General features: G+C 46.2%; 1 protein-coding gene and 1 long non-coding RNA gene across 7 annotated transcripts in view; one reads left to right on the forward strand and one right to left on the reverse strand.

Moving 5' to 3' along the window:
* Window positions 1-2,673, reverse strand: part of FBXW4 (F-box and WD repeat domain containing 4) — a 60,846-nt gene extending 58,173 nt beyond the window's left edge. For 2 of the 4 annotated variants that reach the window (XM_075758099.1, XM_075758097.1), the window contains exon 1: window positions 2,306-2,672. In XM_075758099.1, coding sequence (XP_075614214.1) covers window positions 2,306-2,571 — 266 coding nt within the window. In that variant the 5' untranslated portion in view covers window positions 2,572-2,672. Of the gene's footprint in view, window positions 1-2,305 lie in introns of all 4 variants that reach the window. The other 2 variants (XM_075758101.1, XM_075758098.1) reach the window with 2 other exon arrangements.
* LOC142602591 (uncharacterized) lies at window positions 2,301-6,325 on the forward strand. Of its 3 annotated transcripts, XR_012836332.1 has the most exons (4): window positions 2,301-2,439; window positions 3,347-3,567; window positions 5,132-5,486; window positions 5,608-6,325. It is a non-coding gene; the product is annotated as an uncharacterized LOC142602591 (long non-coding RNA). The 3 variants fall into 3 exon arrangements; XR_012836330.1 differs by having other exon boundaries at window positions 5,132-6,325; XR_012836331.1 differs by having other exon boundaries at window positions 3,347-3,437; window positions 5,132-6,324.
* Window positions 6,326-19,986: the final 13,661 nt, after the last annotated feature.

Consider the following 19,986-nt stretch of genomic DNA (forward strand, 5'->3'; position numbering starts at 1 on the left):
AACTCTTCTTCAGCTAAGTACAAATTTTACAGCTGTACCACAACTGAACACATGCACTCACACTGGTTCTTCTGGAGATGCACAGATACCTAGACCCCCTGGTACTGTGATGTGCCCTTGTCTTTTATCTGTTGCCAGAACTGTCTGCCATACTGGAGCAAAACTCCTGCAACCGCTCCCAGATACTGGATCTCCACAGGGGTAAAACAAGTGCTTGGCTTTCAGGTATTGTCCTTAAGATCTGGCATGTTATTTCAAAGAACTGAAGACCATCTGAGCCTTCCATGAAGCTAGAAGTAATTAAAGGATTCATCCTCCAGATATATCTCAAGGTTCCTGCACGAACAGCTTATAATGTCACTTGGTGTGTTTGTTACCCATGATTGAACTCCCTAGGACCAGGGCAGTGCTGACCAATGCTAAAAGCAGTGCTCAGTACTACAGTTGTTTAAAGAAAACTTGAAAATAGGACTCAGCATAAAAGCACATCCTAGAATTACTAAAAAAACCTGTTCATAGCAAACCTAACAGCACTGAAATCCCTGGGAGCTTATGATACTCAAGCAGCCTTCCCTTCACTTCAAGCCTCTGACCTAGCAAACCTCTTCTGTAGCTGTTTATAGACCTGCATTCCTCTGCAGGGGGAAGTGGTGGTCCTTACATCCACTGCACCTGCTCTACTGTACACCTGATCCTTCCTGCAACTGAAGGAGCACAGTATCACCTTATTCTTAATGAAAAATACCGAACTTCATTTCCTCAGGAGACAAAATCATATATCACAGCAGACAAGAGTCCAACATACAGCCATTCTGCAACACCTATTCCTGCTGACTTCCAAGGGAACTGTGCTTAACTTTCAAGCTGTGAACACTGGATGGGCTGACGTGCTGGCCTGAAAACCCAAGGCAAGGACTTTCAGCACCAAGTTCTGCTCCTAGCAGCAGGAACCATAACTGTTTCTCTAAAGTCTGTGCTGTTGATGAGATAGCAATAAGAGACAGCAAAATAGGCCTCAAAACCTGACATCCTTTCTTTCGATTCATGTCAACACAGGAAACAATATCAAGTCACTGGATGACAAAAAAGATCCTGGGCTGGCAGCTAAAGGGGAAACCATGGGAAAGGATTCATAGATCCTAAGAACATAAGCTTCCTCTTGGGATCCCTAAAGTAGCAAGGAAAGCCCACATTGCGTGGCTACCTCCAAGTGGCGTTTTGTATGCTAGCAAATTTGAGAGAGGAAAGGTGATCTTTGGGTCCTTACCAACCACTGCCAAGGCCCAAGCCCCAAAAGCGCTTAATCTGGAAAGATGCTGGTGTCACACCCAGCAAAGCCAAGAGGGCTAGCACCTACTCTTAACCTATGATGTGCTGTTGAAGGAGGGTGCGCGTGTGCGTGTAAAATAAAAACAATTCCTATCCATAAAACTTTAAAACCCAGAAGTCACAAAGAATCCAAGACTCACTTTCTCTGTGACAGCCATCACCAACTATACCAGTAGATTCTCCTGGTCATGGAGCAGCTTGCTAAAAAACATGTATTCCTGGGGGCCCCTGCCACAAGGCTCTTGTGCCTCATAACGTACATAAGCCCACTCTCCAGCCTTTCCCCAAGACACCGGCCCAGGCCTTACTCCCTTGCAGCTTCTTCTCTGAGGTGCCTTCAGGACCATGGCAGGGGCTGATACTCAGAAGCAGGGAGGGAACATGGGCACACAGTAGTCACCCCAGCTGCACACGACAGCTCCATCCGTTTCCCCACGTTCCCACCTCCCCTAGCTTGAAGCCCCCAACCCTACGCGTTTCGGCAGGAGGAGTTTGGGGGACCGAGCTGGTCTGTGAGGGCCTGTGGCCCCACACTTGAGGGCCACTCCCACCGTGCCTGGAGCTGAGAGGGCCCGGGAAGCCACCGCCATGCTCGCCCGTGAAGCGGGAACAAGAAGCGCCTCCCCACAAACCCCCAGCCTTCTTGGGTAGAGCCGGGGTCAGGCCCCACCACGCCGGGGCCGCCACACGCGGTCCCTCCCCACCCAGGGGCGGCCCCACTGTGGGCCTGGCGCTACGGCCCTTCCCCTGCGCTCGCCACCCCTCTTGGCGCGGACTAAAGACGGCGCAGCCGCGCTTCGAGAATAGCCCCCTCCCTTCCCCCACGCCCCCTCACGGCAGTGGGGAGTCCCCCTTAGCGACTACGCCAGGAGCGCAGAACGCCCCTTAGCAACCAGCTAGGCCGCAGCATCCCCGGCCTTTCCTAGCCGCCGCAGCCGCCTCCCCCCCGCCCTTCCGCCGGGAAGGCCGCGCTTACAGGTCGGTGCCGAGCTGGGTGAAGCCGGAGTTGAGGCAGCCACGGGCTATGCGCCTCCAGAGGAGATCGCGGCTACTGAGGAAGCGCAGGCGGCGGCAAACCTGGCCCAGGCGGCCCAAGGCCTGCGCGTCCAGGTAGGAGCAGATGAGGAGCAGCAGCTCCTCGGGTAAGACCCAGAGCGGGGAGGGAGGAGAGGAGGAGGGGGGGGAGGCGGCCCGGGATCCCCCCTCCGCCTGGGGGGATCGGGGGCTGCCCTTCCTCCCCATGGAGCAGCAGCTCCTGCCCCTCCTCCCCGGGAGCCGGAGCTGCTGCTGCCTGGGGGAGGCCAAGCCATGGACGGGGGCAGCCGCTCCCCCGTCACATGGGGCAGGAGCCGCTGCCTGTCACTCCCCCCTCCGAGGGAGGAGGCGGCTACTGGGGCAGCAGGGAGCACAGGACTACCGAGCCCACCCTCGTTAGCGAATTAATTCATTAACGGGAGCTGCTGGGATTCTCCCTGCGCAACACGCCCCCCGCGTCCCAGCACGCGGACCCATATTCTTCCGAACTGGGATTAGTAACATCACCTGATCCACATATTTATTAATAACATGAATAATTAATGACGGGGACGGTGATCCCAGGTAACCAGAGCATCTGCTCCACCACCTGGAGCAACCCCAGCTAGGCACTGCACCCCTGCAAAGGAAGGTGAACAGCAAGGTGATTAATGCTCATTAATTATCCTTGAGCAGGGTCAGGAGCACCTGTCACCCACAAAGTGACAGCAGGGGTCATCTGGTGCTGCACAGCAGTTTTCAACACTCCCGAATTCCTGAGCCATGGAAAAGAAAGGCTCTTCCCCACATAAGAGCAGGCCCTGCTACAGTGGATTTAAGGCTGGCTTTTCATAGGGACCCTTCGATGCAGTCCATTCCCCCTTCCAGGGCTCCACAGAGCAGAGGCTGAATGCTCGTACTTCACACGTGTGTGTACATATATACAAACACACCGCCACAAAAGAAGAGTTCATAATAACTGAGTCATTGTTGCCATCCACAGGAGCCTGGAGTACTGACAACGCAGAAGGATTCTGGTCCAAAATGGCAAAGTAGCCCTCCACGGACAGTGGAGCAGGAAAATGAGTCTGGTGGTGTGTTATTCTTTCTTATAGTACTTTGTACTCTACAGAAGCCTGAAATGTTTGGGAAATTTTCTCACTCAAAATTGAAAACTAGATAAATAGTAAGAAGTTCATCATCAGCCTAGAATGCTTTGAACAGGTATCACTTACCCACTGCATCTCCTTTTGCACAGTGAAGTAGGAAAATAAATTTCAGCATATAATGAGGTTACCATAGCATACAGGCCTTTAGACAGTACTTGCATCCTGTTCCAGAAGGTCATCTTGTCTGTGTAATTTCAAGCACTCAAATATTCATATGACTAAATCACCACCTCTGGAAGCCTCTTTGAGAGGTTCAGAACCACTGGCTGAGGAACTGCCTGGTCCATTTACACCGAGTTTCAATACACCCTGGAAGTCAGGGAAGTTCCAGAAGGCAGCAAATGTTTTATCAGTATTTATGAGAGATTCAGATGGCCCAAGTAATTAAAAATTTCTCAACCTAAGTTTGAGCTCAGGTGAAATAACAGCACATCTGGTACAGGGCTTATGTAGCAAACTGAAAGGGAAGTAATACAACAATTTTTGCTTAACATGAGATTATGGAAACTTGGTGTGAATGCAGTTTTATATCAACTCACTATCTTTTTGATGACATAAAACTTAGCTCTTTTGTAATAGACTTCCGCAATATCTGAAACATTAAATTTCTTAAAAGCTGAATGACTTCGCAGTCTTAAATTGTTACTGTAAAGACAGATTTATTATCAAGTTGCTCTTTCTCTAGTAGGATCCCACAGAGGCAGCTTATGGAACATACACTATTTAATTTTACTAGCAACCTGAAAACTTCTGAAATCATTATCAGCAAAGCTTTGTAGAAGGCGCAAAGCATGGGGCAAGCAAGAGGCAAAGGATGATTATGGCTGCATAACCTTACGTTAAGTTTATGCATAATCAGATTGTAAGTATTTCAATCAAGCCAAATGTGAAGTCTCACATCTAGGAACAAAGAATGTAGGTCACACTGAAAGGATGTAACTCTATCCTGCAAAGCTGCAATTCCGTAAAGACTTCATTAAGATGAATAATCAGCTGAACGTGAGCTCCTTCTGCAGTGCTGTGACCAAAGGGCTAGTGCTGTCCTGGGAAACAAACAAGAGCTGTGAGGTCCTTTTACCTCTGTTTTTCACTGTTGTGACTGCTTTGGAAATAATTTGTCCAGCCAATATTTCAAGAAGGATGTTGAAAAACTAGAGGGGTTTCAAAGAAGAGTAGTAAGAATGATTACAGGACTGTCAAACATGTTTTATAGTGAGACCCAAAGTGCTCAGTCTATTTGGCTTTCTAAAGAGAAGGTTAAGGTGTGAGGTGATCATACCTTATGAGCACTGAAACAGGAAGAAAAATCTGGTAATGCCAGGATCTTCTATTTAGCAAAGAGATAAGATCTCTTGACAGAAGGTGATGGGAAACAAATTAATAAATAACACATGCTTTTGTAGTGAAGAAAATTAACTGTTGAAGCAGTTTACCAAGATTTATGGTAGATTCACCATTACTGGATTTCTTAAAAAACAATACCAGTTGGGGTTTTTTCTCCCTTAGAGAGAGAGCCAGGCTAGACCACAACTACTAAAACTTAACCCAGGAACTGACCTGGCAAGTCCTAACTCAGGATATCAGAGTAAGATGTTCAAAGGGGTCTTTTCTGGTCTTAGGCTCTGTTACATCTGCATCGTGCATGTCTCCCTGCACTGTGTGACACCCATATTCCAGTGTACAGTAGTCTCCAGTCTGTGGCTGTGCCACTTCACCAAGGAAACTACTTGGTGCAGTCCAGAAGGAGCCTGGGTGCAAAGTAACACGTACAGTGTGACCCTCTGGGATACCAGGACCAAGGGATGGATAAGTACATCTGTAGAAGCAGGGCCTCAGTGCTCTCCAATTTGTGACCCAAGGTATTAACGACTATGAAATATTTGGCTAAGATGACACGTGTTTGCATGCAGTAATCGTGGAGAGAGTCAAATATGCTCCAGACAGGGGACACAGTAGTACGAAGAAAAAGTTATGGTATGTTGCTCTTAAATGTAGCATTGTTTTCTAGTATGGATAATTGCCTTAGAGCATAGTAGCAATAATTATTCTTTGCCCAAACCATAGATATCATCTTTCTTACTTTGTTTTTTTTAAGAGAAATGGACCTGCAGCTGCATACACTTGTTCTCAGGCATGGTTTCAGCTACTGTGACTGCTGTGGAGCTGTCAAAGCTGAGCATCACAGGCTGGGAACCCAATGGCACTAGTCTTCCCAGCAATGCCCAAGTATGTGTCTGCAGGAGCAAGAGCCAAGGAAGATTCTGAGCCATTCCTAAAACTGTATGTGTAGCATAATTATTTCCATTACATTGTTCATACTCTAATAAAGGACTTGGTGCATGTGCTCATGTGCAGCATAAACATAAAGTCCATAATGTATCCTTCCCAAATCTTACAGGCAAAGATCCCAATCCTTTCATGGCCCATGGTCACTCTGAACCTCTAGAAGATGGCGTAGGATTCTGTGCTGATGTAGCAGACCATTCCAGCATCATGGCTTGGGGAGGGTTTGTAAGCTAAACATTGGGGGGGCTTATACCTGTAAAGTTTGTGCTTTAACAGTGTAAGTAAGTCAATAAAATCCAGCTTGGAAGGAACACCATTTCAATACCTGCCTGGTTTTTCGTTTGGGGTTTTTTGGTTTGTTTTTTTTTTTCTGTCTTCAGGGGGTTTTATTATTTGCAGTGCCCTCAAATACACCTTTCCAGCTAAAGACACAATCATGTGGACAGCTCTTTGTTTTGTTTTCCCTTCCAACCAATGCTTTTGTGTGTTTCTGAAACTTAAGACACCTCCTCTGCTACTACAGTACTTATCTGTAACACCATCGCTTTGAGGGATTAAAGCAGGTTACTTGTTACACACTTAGATCAAGAGTTATCTGAGTAGAAAGTCTATCCTGTTAGGGTTGGCGGAATCTGTTTTTGATCTTGAGTTGTTTTGATTTTCTCTGAGAGCAAGTAACATGTTATTTTAACTTCTGAATAAGGTGTGCTACCTGACTGTGTCTCTTCTGTTTGGCAGAAAGGATTAGAAACCTCCACGGAACTTGCACTCTATTAAAGCAGAGTGCTCACCATTGAGAACCAAGGAGCTGAATTGTTTTCAGATTATATGTGTGTGTGTGTCTTTCCCACATCAAAGACTTTGATGGAAGCTGTTCACGCTATTGTCAGGAATGCAGGGATTGGCACAAAGGTGATTAGCAAAATTGCTTTTCTGCAGGAGAAGCACAAAAATTATCAAAGGATTAAAGAGGATAAAATTAAAAGGTTATGCTGAATTTGGGGGTAAATTTTCTCCTTTTTATCCCAAATTATACATATTGATTTGATTTTACCTATAGAAGGTCTAACAGAAGAAACCAGGATTAGAAGTTATTTGGTATGGGTTCTGTTAAAGGGCAAGGAAAAAACTTCCCTTAAAAATAATCCCAACAGACCCTATTCTGTGTGCTTCCAAACCACTTCTACAAGGAGCTTCTAATGAGTACTAAGGGCACCCAGCCAGCAGCCATCCCCACAAGGTTCACAGCAGCCATAGGATCGGGACCTTTTGTCATAATCATGCTGAAAATTATGAAAACAAACAATTCCGTAAATCAGTTTGTCATCCGTGATGCTGTTTGTTTACTTTTCTCACTACACTCTGCTGACTGAGTTACTAAACTGAGGGGATCGTTTTCATTATCCACTTGCTGGGCACATGTGATGCTTTTGTATTTTGATCAGCAGCTGAGCTGCTTGAATGGTTTGGAAAAAAAGGCAATAAAAATGGATTCTCAAATATTTTAGTGTATCAAAATGAACAGCTGAGCCTTCCAGAAGCTCTCTTGCTTGGCAAAACTGCAGTGCAATTAAAAAAATGTATCACCTCCCATAGCCAGCAGAATTGTCTCATCTTGCTGGTTCAGACTCTGTTTATTGTTCATTTTATTTTGAGCAATCCTCTATTATTTGCTAAGTACCAGCCATATACCTATTTCTTGTCTTTGCATTTTGAGTTTTGTTTGTTTGTTTTACTAATCTGTTGTTTTCTGGAAGTCACCCAGAATATTTTATTTGTTCTTAACCTCATTTATCAAAGTATTATCTAAAGCATCTGCTCAGAAAATGTTCATTTTAACTGTTTTCCCAACAATGACCTTCTTCCTCCCCCCCAGGCCACATCAAGTTGTCACTCACCAGACAGCTGTGGAATTTGGAATCATTCCTTTTAAATGCTTTACAATTCCAAATGGTAGATTTCTAATGGCACAATATGATTGCCACAAAGATCTTTAAATTTCCCAATCCTCCAGGCTTCAAAGGCTGGACCGTTCTTGATCTCCTGAAGGAATGCTTTTGAATCTTGTTCTTTTATAGGGGCTACCTATGAAGATATTTTAGGGGCTTTTTCCTTTCATACTTAGAGCCCGAGGAACTAAACATTCAAATACCCACTGGCTTCTCTGAGGGTAAGATCAAGACTTACAAAGTTGTTTCTAGAGATTTTCAGCTCAGTTTTCATTAATTCCACAGGTTGTTCCAAAACTTTGTGGAGTGTTTATAAAGCAATGTAAGAGTATCCTCAGTGTAGCAGTGGCTATGATACTGTTTTATCCTGCATCTGCCTTCTACCTACCTTGCTACTTCATGCAGCTCCTACACGCTCATTGCCTGCCATGAGCAAGTCTGACAGTGTCCTTACTCACCATCTGCCCGTGGGTGCAGAGGAATCCCTTGCTCTTGGAGGATTCTCCACTGTTGTATCACTTACAAGGTAATAATTTTCTCAAGGAAAGTGAACAAACCTAATCCTACAAGCAGTTTTGGCTCTGCCTTGACCAGGCAACCAAGACTGAGCCTAATTACCTGCAACAATTACAAATTTGCAGAATTACTACAGTTCCAGGCTTTGTTCTCTCTTCCCTACAGCCAGAGGCAACATTTCACTAGTAGTCTTTTCTCAATCAGGAGGCTGCCATTTTTTATTTTCTCGCTGGTTAATTCTGTTTTATCTTATCACTGAAGCACAGAATTCATCAATCTGAAGTTAAGAGATTTATAGTGCCACAGCAGGAATGCGGTTGGTGCTGGAAACAGCTTTTATTTCTATTCAGTTCAGCTTATACCAAGCCATAAAGCAAATTTTACCCTCTGTCCTCTTATTAATGAAGCACACATGTATATAAAAAAAATATATAGAGTAAGGTATCCCCCGTCCATACATGGCAGGTCCTAGTCCTGCAACAGAGCACTACACGAGCACAAGGTCTCACCTAACAGATTTATCTGTAGTTTTGGTGCCTTCAGCTGTAAACCCTTTGGGAAAGGCACTGTGCTTTCCATGCTGCTACAGAACCTCACGTGACGTGACCTCTGCTGTGACTGCGGGCTCTCGGGTATTATTATAAGGAGCAACTAATGCTCTGTCACTGCAGTAAGTGTATGTTTAGATATCCCGTATTGCTAATGCACATGATTTTTAAATAGTCCTCAGCCTAACCTCAGGTTTTATGACAACAACAAACTGCAGGAACAGCTAATTACTAACCTGGTTTATGGGTCAGAGAACAGGTCTTAGATCCTCATTTACACAGGTTTCTTATGATCATGTAAGCCCTACCTCTCCAAGACTATTTTTGTTTGTTTGTTTAGATCAGTTTAAAAAAAAAAAATCCCACATCCCAAAATAGAGAATGTTTTCCTTCGGAACTGGAAGCAAACACACTTGATGGCTTTAACATCTGCTGGACAATGCATGGATGGGTGGTGGGCACCTCACACAGTTTTGTGACAAACACATGTGCGTACAGCGTGTCAGATTATAAATCCAAGAATAAAGAGTCATTAAAACCTCCCTTCTCTAGCCCACCTGCCATGAAAATAGGCTTTTCACTCTATCTATTTAAACTGAAAATGAGTATTGGGAAGGAAAATGCCGACATTCCAGGGATTCAAGTCAAAATCTCCCCCTCCAGTAAAGGAGGTCTGTCAATTGAACATAAATTGATCCATTGTCTGTCTCCCATCAGGATCCACAAGCCACCCCATGCACGTATGCTTCTATTCTCGCTAGAGACCAAGACCTCACAGTCCAAGACCATCACAGTAACTTGTACATCCGTTGTTGGCTTGATCTGAAACTATGTAATTCTCAAATACCTTTTCTGCTTTTACAGCCTGTTAGTGCCTGGTACAATTTTGGGGTGCAGATTCCAGTGAGATTTGCTTGCTACCCAGCAGAGCACGAACACTCTCAGCTCCACCATGAGTGCAAAGCTTTCTGCTCCTGGAAGTGAGGAAAGGAGAAAGAGCCACTTGCACTCTGGATCAACTTTTACCAGAATTCACATGAGTGTCACGAGTGATAAATTTGATCCTATTCTTTCTCTTTTCCTCCAGGCTTGCAGTGGACTTATCATTGTTAATATGTCTGAATTATTAGTAGCATTATATTGAAGTGCATCTCAAAGGACAAAACAGCCAGGCTGTGCAAGATGCCCATGATTCTGCAGAGGAGAAAGGGCTTCTGACTTAGAGTTGTGACTCTTGAAGCTGAATTTACCGCTATGTGATGGCTGACGAAGCACAATGCTTCTCACAGATTATTCCCCTTACCTGGAATTGTGCTGCTTTGTCTGTTTAGACGTTGTGAGCCTTGTAACACACTCTGAGCTTTATAACTGCTTTAGTAAAGCCAGGAAGAAAATAGCTTTTTAAAAGGGGTAAAACCCACAGCACTTTTTCTCTGTTGCTTATGTCTCCTTCCATGCACACAAACATACAAATGTGGGTTTTTTTCAGCATGAACCTCTGTACAAGCAATCAGTGAAGCCACCTACTTGCTTATTTTCTGTCACCTGCCCTGAAGTACAAGGCCCATTTGCTGTGTGGATGCCCTAGCAGGTGTTTGGATGTGCAGGTGTGTGCACAGGCAAAGTCCTGGGCGCAAGCACAAACAAAGATTTGAATACCAGGGCCTTTCAGCCTGAACCTGACACTGCCACTTTAAAACCAGAGACATGGACATCAAAGTTTTCCACTCCCCAGAAGGAATGGACTATTTTGCACCCTTCCAAATGATGTCTCTCATCTCTGCCTTTCCTACAGCCTTCTCTCTCTCTCTCACGCACACACGTTTTCTAATACCATTCCTCCCTCTCCACTTCAAACCATGGGAAAAACCTAGGAAAAGAAGCTTGCCGACTAAGGGACCGTTTCACTGCATTGTGTTTTCCAGCTAGACCTGAACAGACTGAAATCAATTCAGCTCTCTCTTGCTCACTCTTTCCCTCCCTCTCCCATGTCTTTTTTTGTTTCTCTTAGATTGTGCTCTCTGCCTTAAGAAACACCAGTTTAGTTATATCCATCCCCATAGCAATCAAGTGACCAGTGGTTTTTCATTGCTTGTAAAAACACAGTATCTTTTTCATGGGAGTCAGGTTCATCTTTGGTTTGAAATGCCCAGTGAGCAGTGGCAACAACTTGCAAAATCTTTGATCAATTCTCACATATCCATTTGAAGTATCTTTAGTAGACCCATCAAAAGAAAGGGGCTTGGGAATTAGTATTTAATATAGTGTACCAGCCTCTCACTGTGTTATTGGCAAGAGGCTTGATTCAACAGAAGCATGCAGAAATACCTGTGTCTGATCTGAATTGCTACATACTCTAAAAAATATACATTATTAAAGCTGAAGTCCAGCTGTTGCTATATTAATATCCTCTGTTTTTTATTTGCTCCTACCTTTTGGAAGGTTTCAGTTTTCATTCTGAAATTTTCCAGGCTTGCTCCCAATACCGAGGTTATAACTGCAGGGTAAGAACTGGAGGAGAATGCAAGAAGGTTGACTGGAAATTTGAACAGGCGAGATTCAGCAGAGCAGAGCCAGCAGCCTGAAGAAGGCAGAAGTGTCACTTAAATTTTGATCGTGCCACCTGTTGATAAAGGGACAGAATTAAAGCGTGTGTGCGTGCAACCTGACTTTCATGCCAGCCAATCTTTGGAATAGTTAATTATGCAGTTAGTGTTCCCTTAACATATTTTTAATTTCCCTGAGTTGTCCAGGGTCTCAGGGCCAGATGTGATGTTGCTGTAAAACAACAGTTTCACTGCATTTAACAGAATTATGCTGCTTTACATTGAAACAGGTTATCACCCAAAGACAACACAAAAATTATCCACCTGGCCTATCCGGAACTTCCATAATAAAGAAAATCCAGCAACCAACCACAAAACAGAACTGTCCAATGAAAGCCAAACACAACCATCACAAAACAGCTTAAGCCAGAAGAATGAAGGTGTTGCAAAGCTGCAGGTTATCATCACCACCCGGCAGGCCTGGGCCCCAGGGGGGATTTTATAGCTTGCCCTAAAAAACATCAGCACTGTCCCAGTCAAACGGGACTTGCAAAGTCCATCCAGAAGATAATGGCATGCCAAGACCTTCTTCTCATGTAGCCCCAGTTGACCACAAAATGGCAAGATCTTGATATGCTTTAACAATAGCTAGATCAAAATCAGCACTGCAGAAACACTCACCACTTACAACGCATTCAATTCAGCTCATGTCATCCACCACCCAGTCCGGGGTGGCAGTACATCCCATTTAAGAATGGAATTGTCACCTTCTGTGCTACCTGCAGTTTCCAGCTGGGGGCTGGAGCAATCCTCAGTACAAGCCATCACAGTAAAACCTGCCTTCCAGATTGATAAACTCAAAATCGGTTGTCTGTTTGTCTGTCACTGCCTGCTGAGTATCTGTGAAAGTCAAGCAGAGCTCTCGGGTACTCAACACCACTGGAAATGCCATTTTATTTCGGTGCCTAAATATTATTTTTCAGACTCTTAGCACTATGCTTGCTGCGACTCACCTGCCTTTTGCACTGCTTTGCTGCTATCCTAGCTTTAATACTACAATTCCAAATCATTTCACAATCAACACAACACAGCATGGGCTGGTTTTCCTCTGCCATCTCCAATATACTGGTAATATCTGGCAATTGCCTTGCAACTTAAACTACCAGAGGTTTGTAACCAGTATCTTCTAAGTATCTTTATTTTGGCCGCACTCAGAATGTGGCCCAATTATTTTCAAGCAGCTGCACAGCTTTTCAGAGCCATGCTTCAGGAGAAGAGGTGATTAATTATGACCCTGATTTTGTGCAATACAGACTCTTTTAGGTAAAGGAATTGAAGAGCTCAGCCATTCAGGTCAGCAACAATTTCGTTTGGTTTATGCGAACCAAGCGTTGTGTATGTGTTTATAAATAATCTCTGTATTTAATAAAGAGTGTATTGTGTAAATACAGTTTACCAAACATTTTTCCTATAAATGAATATGTGCTAAGTAACATGCAGTATAACAGGATTCCATACAAAATTGCAGAAAAGGTCAAACAAAATATCATACAGTGAGGAAATCTTAGATCACAGTAGATATTCATCTTAGAGTATAAATGAAAGTGTTTCGAGTTAGTTATCGTTACTGCGAGGTACCTCCTGATTAGCGCGCTTAATCATACAAACATAATGGTCTCCTGGAAGCTTTAGCACTGGTTTTTTCCTTCTTTTTTTTTTTTCTTTTTGAGAAAAACAACACTGTGATAAAAAGAGAAGAAAAGTTTAAAAACTTAAACGTGGGACAAAGCTTTGGTGTATTGTCTGTGTTATGGGTGTATTTTCAGGAACAGTTTCCCAAGAGTTCAGTCTCTTACATGCTGGTTTCTTATGCCTGTTCTGACTCCTTATTTTATATAATACAAAATTAAAATCTGAAGCTTTTTCAAACACTTGTAGGTGCTGAAACTGTCTGTCAGCTCTAGTTGCCCACTTCCAGGACTGCTAAACTTTTCTAGCTTGCAAATAATTGTCATGATTGTGTGTAAATGCCATCTCTTGGAGCTCCTGCAATAGACACTGTAAGAATGCAGTTCCCCTGGAAGTAGCCAAGAGGGATCCACTTCCCGCACATCTTAAAACATTCTTTGGGGAAAAATTCTTTCTCTCCCTCCAAACTCTCAATTATGTCCCTGAAAATCCTGGGAAGAGGGTTGAAAACAGGGTACACACTCTAAGAAACAAAAAATACTAAAGTTAACAAGGGAATGGGGGAGAATAGAGGCACTTTCCCACTCATAGGAACAGATGGACAAGAATAGCCTTCTGAGCAATCTGAACTTTGTACAGGAGCATAAAGGCAGCAAATGAACATTGTATTAGAAAGGCAGAGGAGAGAACTACAGTGAGAAAGCAGAGAGATGGTGTTGAGACATTTTTGGGGGGGGGGGGGGGGGCGGGGGAGATGATTCGTTGGGCCAAGTGACCTTTTCCCATCCAGCAATTTCTTCTGTCCCAGTGCAGAATGACAATGGGAACCCAATGGCAGCACAATCTGACATCCACATCCATACCGAAAGAGATTCAACTCGACCGTGCTGCACTGCTGTGGCCATGGGATGCTGTGAAACAAGCCAGACCCAAGTTTCCAACTTGCCCTCTTTTCTGTTGTTGTTGTTATTGCTGTTTGTTTCCATTCACTCCCTTTTATTCTCCATTTTTTTTCTGTCTTGACTCTGATGGGGGCTCTTTTTGTGCAAAACAAGCCCTTCTGATCTCTTTGAAAGGCCAGCTCTTGTCATTCTTCCAGATCATCATTGTATGACATGTTTTTATATCAGACTGACAAAGGAGCTATTTGATCAGGGGGTATGGTGTGTGATTGTAAGAAATTCAGCTAGCCGGTGGCAACCATTGTTCCCCAAAGCGGCTCCCTGACCCCATTCTATTCAAGGAAAAACTCCCTTGGAGTGGCCTCTATTCATTGAGTAACACCAGTCCGCAGTCTCACTCCAGGAGTATGCTCAATTCAGAGGTGTGTCACCGATATTGCCCATCAACCAGCCTTTAACTCTTTCATCAGCATTAGGTTTCCAACACAACAGCTGTTATCATAGGATGAGCTGGGGAAGGGGGGTCGCCATGCATTCCAGCTCGCTGGAGCTCTCCTTATCTTGGAGAAATTTAACCTTCCTTTCAAAAGTTGCCTTGGAAAATATCCGTCTGCTGCTTTCTGCAGAACACAGCCCGAGTCGTTTACCTTCCCATCCCCGTGCCTTCGAACGTCCCAGTTTGTTATTCAGCTTCTAAAGCAAGTATCTCTGGGCTTGGCCAAGCTCACTCAGGCTAACGAGGGGCTTTGCATTGATTTAGATTTGGCCTAAAATGATCTGTGAACCTCCTGCATCCCAATCCCACGACTCTCCCAAATAATCTTGTACCCATGTATGCACCCATGGCATGGGTGCAACTACTGGCTGTAAGAAAGAATGCACAGCTGAGACTCATCTGTCTCCCTAGGAGACATTTCATCTCACATTATCAGCAGAGAAAACTTATGGCATTCCCACGAGCTCTGAGAAGGCTATCCACTAAAACTGCTCCTGCTTCCTTGAACGGGGCCCTCCGTGCACTAACACAGAGCCTCCAAAACCCAGGGAAATCAGTGCAAAAGCTCCCATTAGGTTTAAGAAGCTGTGGATCAGGCCCACAGTCGTGTATGTGCAGTGGTTACAGAGCGTTGCCGTGCAGCCAGAATGAGATCAGGCTCAGATGCAAGATGGCAAACAGCTCTGGATTTGGCACTGCGGTGACCGATGGTTTTGAACACCGTTGGGAGAACTGTCTAGATGACAAGATTAAGACTGGCTGGTCCAGCACAAATGCAGGTACACAGGTCACTGATTCTGCCTTGGAGGAAGTCTCTGAAGCAAATTAAACTCAGCGCATCCATCTTAGCATGGCTGTGCTGCATCTTCCAGTGCAACATTTTTTCCCTGTGCAATGAGTACAGCCACTGGCTCTTGCAGGCCATTCATCTCTTGACACGGTTGCAGTGTCCCAGGAGCAGAGTTACTTGTAGGGCCTCCTGGCGAAGCACTAGCTTGCTTTCTGGTTGGAAACACAGCCCTGCTTTCAGCATCACCGCTAGACCACGGTCCACCTTCTGCAGCCTTCCTCCACCGGCAAGCATCCTGTCCGGGCTTTGGTACCACCTTGATAGCGGCTATCTCCGGGATCGGGATTTGTTAATAAACTCGGGCTCCCTCTGCTGGGACAGAGCACAAAATACTGGGGGGGTTCTGTCCGCAGGACAGGGTTACTTCACTGCTGGGCTTTTGGCTTTTTTTCCCATGACATTTCAGCAGATGTCATGACAAACCCTGCATTTTTCTCCACTGGGTGATAACGGTGGAATAAACAGCAATGCTTCACACTGCAGCATCCTTCACTGCATGCTCCAAAACCTCTGGGAAACTTGCATTAAACTTCCAGTGACCTGGTAAGTGATTTGGCACCATCTCCATTTTACACAGGGAGCGGGAGGAGCTCAGGTGGTCGACCGGTTGTTACATGTCACGAGCTGAAATGTGTGGCCCTCTCCTCTGTCCATTGAGACAAATGTGTTCCCACACCACAATGCTGGATTTAACCCCTCCGAGAACAGTTCTTTAAAAATGCTTCTGCCACAGACCTGCTTTCCACCACAGGAGACTTTTTGCATCAACCCCAGATGACCACAAAAGTTCCAGCAGATTGGGGAAACCCTCTCCTCCCCTCACCCAGGAGTGTGCTCTGCAGCAAGACCCAGTTGTGTGCATGGAAAACTGCTTCTTGGGGGGCTGTGTCTGCGCAGCCATCGCTGCATCACAAGTAGAAGGCACTTCCCTGCTCCACCTGCACCATGTTAAGCTGCCACTCCATAATTTAAAGCACTGGGGAAAGACTTAGATGCAGACCCGCTAGCCAAGTGTTCTCAGTGTGCAGAGGTGTAACATCCCTGAGAAAAATCAGTTAGACGGTGAAGAACTGCATTAACTGGGGCTGCTAACATAAATCAAGAAAAGGGGAATGTGGGTTAAAGCTCAGGAAAAAGGTCCAGGCAAGAGTTAAACCTGCTAGGAAAGAGAAGCAAACCTAGTCCTTGAGTAGAACGGACAAAGCTGCAAAGAAGACACTTCAGAGACACTTTCCCGGTGGGTCTAGGACTCTTCCCATCTGCTGCCTATGAATTCAGCATGCTACATTATCTCTATGACCTTTAATCCACCCCTAGTTACTGTGCAGAATGTTACTGCATCAACATTTTTTTTCCAACAAAAACTGCAGCGTAGATCGAATTAAATGCATTTCCTCAGCAAAGCTGCTGCCTTCATCGCTCACGTCTGTGCTTCCTGCCCAGAGATCACTGCTGAGGGTAAGCAGGCTGGTCTGGATGCTCTAGTTTCAAGGAAGGTCAGACATTTCCCTAGCAGCTCAATACAGGCCAAATAACTCAAGGAGACCTGTTGCCTTCTACGAGAGCAACGACAGCTCTCACTAGTGATTTGGGCACCCAGCTTGCAGCTAAGTCCACAGTACTGTCCTGCAGCATCCTCACATTCACCCTGCTACGTCCAGTCCAATGTAGGGCTGAGCCTTCTCTGTGTAGGCTGTTGGCAGAGGCAGAGATTCACTGCTTCGATGGGGAAAGACTCGCTTCCTCACAATGTGTGTCCCTGAAACAATAGAGCAGCAGACAGCTTCAGAGTTCCTACCTCCATAGGGACCAGCTATCGGTTTAAATCAGAGCAAGCAGCAACACAGGAAGGTTTCTGGGGATGAGGGCTCCATACTATGTTGACAACTCTCCTCTTCCCCGTCCTGAACATTTCATGCCCCACCGACACCTGCCCTACCTTTTGCCTTGCTGACCGCTCTCTGGGCTGCTTGTGGCTTTTTGTATCATGGCCACTTACCAGGTGACCTGCTTCAAATAACAGCTCCAAACCTGCTTCAGATAACAGCAACGGCAGCGTGTATCCCATACATAAAAACCAGCTTGGGAATAAGTCAGCATACTCAGGGCTTTCCTGCACGGACCGCAACCAGGAAGGCCAGACCCATAAGTACTGCTGGTTTCGGTGCACAGTACCTGTGATGCTGCCCACACAGTGGAGCAGAGTCCGATCTCGGTGTCTGACATCTTCCCCGAGAAGTCAGCAGAGCTTCTCTGGACCATGCATCGGGACAGGCTACGGCCAGGTCAGCCCAGCTCACCATGCCATGGGGTGCACCCAGCTCTGGGGTGGAGCAGGCAGCAGAGGAGCAGCAGTGGGTGCTACCCAGCGAACTAGCCGTGAAATAGCTGCCCCCGTGTCACTGGAGTTTTGCCTCCCTGGCATTTCTCTAAGTCCTCTGAAGCAGCCCATTAGGGGTTCTCTTTGTCTCAATAGCAGAGGCTGCACATTTATCACCTCTGGATGCCCTCAAGGTGACAGGACGACTAAAAGCCCATGTGCTTCAGTGGCTCTAGTTTCCCTCTCCTCCCCACGGACATTCATTCCCAGGAAATGTACTTCAGGGAGCCCAGGGGTGGGACCCACAGCCCCTTCTCCCCTCTCTGCTGGCAATCCTGGCTGCCTGGCACAGTGGGCTCCTCTGCCGTCTTCTGCCTTTCCAGCTGGGACTTATCCATGCTCCTGCCTGCTTTGTCCCCTCAGCTCTTTGTCCCTTTGCTCACATCACCAGGAGAGCCTTCCCCACTATAGGTAGCAAAAACAAAAGAAATGGCCTATCCTCACCACATGTAAGGTGATCCCACATCACAGCGCTGAGGGTTTGTCTGAAATCCCAGCTCATGGAGCCTCGCCATCAGGGCAAAAATCCCAGCTGTGATTTCCTCTTCCCTGTAAGGAAGTTTTTCATCCTCATTGATGCTTAAGGCAAGCTGGCTCCACCAGGGAGCCCCAGACTTGATTTGGGGAGCCCTGGCTGGTGACCAGAGTGCTGGGACCGTAGTGGCATGGGGGCTGCCACATCCCACCGCACCAGCTGGCAGCATGGCCCGTGGGGAGGCCACCTCCACGTCACACTGCACCACCCTGGTGTTCAGCCTTGCGCTGGGAACAGTACATCATCTTCTTGCGAGACAGTTGGAGGAAAGCATTGGTGGAGGACAGGCGGCTGCTGCGGTGGAGACAGTCGTCAAGCGCAAGTCGTCCCCCTGCACCGGTGTCAAGTGCACGGCAAACCCACGGCTCTGCGGGGGGAGGTGGTGAAACCCTCGGCTCCTTGCAATGATCGCTCTGAGAGGCAGTGAAGTGTGGACACTTCTCCAGGCCCCATGATGGAGCCTGCAAGGGCTTAGCGTGTGTCAGCAACCACCGCTCTGCCCTCTCGGTCCCCCCAGTCCTTTAGGGGCTGGGGATGCCCCTTTACCAGCCAGCAGCAATTAGTAGGGAAGAGCTTTTCTTATAATTAACCAGGTTGTGACAGTGGTGGGATTTGGGTCAGTGCAGCAGGTGCTGCACGTACTGCCACAAGCCGCAGCCATTGCCTTGGGAATTTGCAGTTTGCACACACCTTTCCTCTCCCTGGCCAGTTGTGCCCCCTCCATCTTTTGGTCACACCTCAGCAAGTGCTGTGGGGGCATGTGGGGGCAGCGACCAGCTCTTGAAACACAGATTCTGCCAAAACCTTTGGGTATATGAAAACCTCCACACCCACTGCTGTTGCTCTGCTGGCTTAGTGCAGGAGAATTGCAGATATGGTCATTGAGGATAATTAGGTCAAACCAACCTCTACTCACATCTGAACTTATCCAGAGCAATTCTAGTGAAGTCAGAGGAACAACTGTGGCTTTACCCATCACAAGTGAGAGCAAAAATAGCTCAGACTTCATCAACTGAATATTTGAATGACCGGAGATGGAGCCCTCCTGGGCAAGCGTGAGACCCGGGATTTCAGGATTCATTATCAAATAAATGCTACCTTTGCTTTAGAGATATGCTGTAGTCTTTGTAGTGGGAAACAAGGGAGAGGAGACTGTAACCATGCCTTAGTTGCACCTCCTGCGGGGACCATCCATGCCTCTCATCTTCAAAACAGACTGTAGTTACAGTGCTCCCGATCGAATGAGGGTTACAGCTCCACAGTCAGCTTCAATTGCTCTGCAAGTCCCTGCAAGAACTACTGGGAAAACACCAGCCCTGAGCTGAGAGACATCCCTCCAGTGGGTGGTCACTGCATCATTTCTCTTCCCAAGATCCTGGACACAAGCAAGCCAACACCGGACTCCATTGCCAGATGCTGCGGCCAAAACACTTGGCCGCACTTCACAAGAGATGTTGACAGATGGGAATCAGCTTTAAAAATCCCTACAAGAGCTTGGAGAGACCTGGAAAACCCGCTTGCAGTGCCTGCAGAAGCTTGGTCAGGTTGGATGGCACTGTGAGCTGGAAGAAAAGAGGGCAAGATCAAGTGCTGTGAGTTAGGCAATTTTAAACCAAAAATACCGAATAATACTGAAATACGGAGTCCCTGCAGGATATCCTTCCTTCCAGAAGGACTATGGCGTTGAGTCAGAAGGCACTGAGCAGCATCTTCTCATCTGAGTATTGCTGATGACTGGGACCGACATTCAGAATAATCCTCATGTCCTTGAAATCTG

Source organism: Balearica regulorum, chromosome 7 (genome assembly GCF_011004875.1).
Source record: "Balearica regulorum gibbericeps isolate bBalReg1 chromosome 7, bBalReg1.pri, whole genome shotgun sequence".
Taxonomy (NCBI): domain Eukaryota; kingdom Metazoa; phylum Chordata; class Aves; order Gruiformes; family Gruidae; genus Balearica; species Balearica regulorum.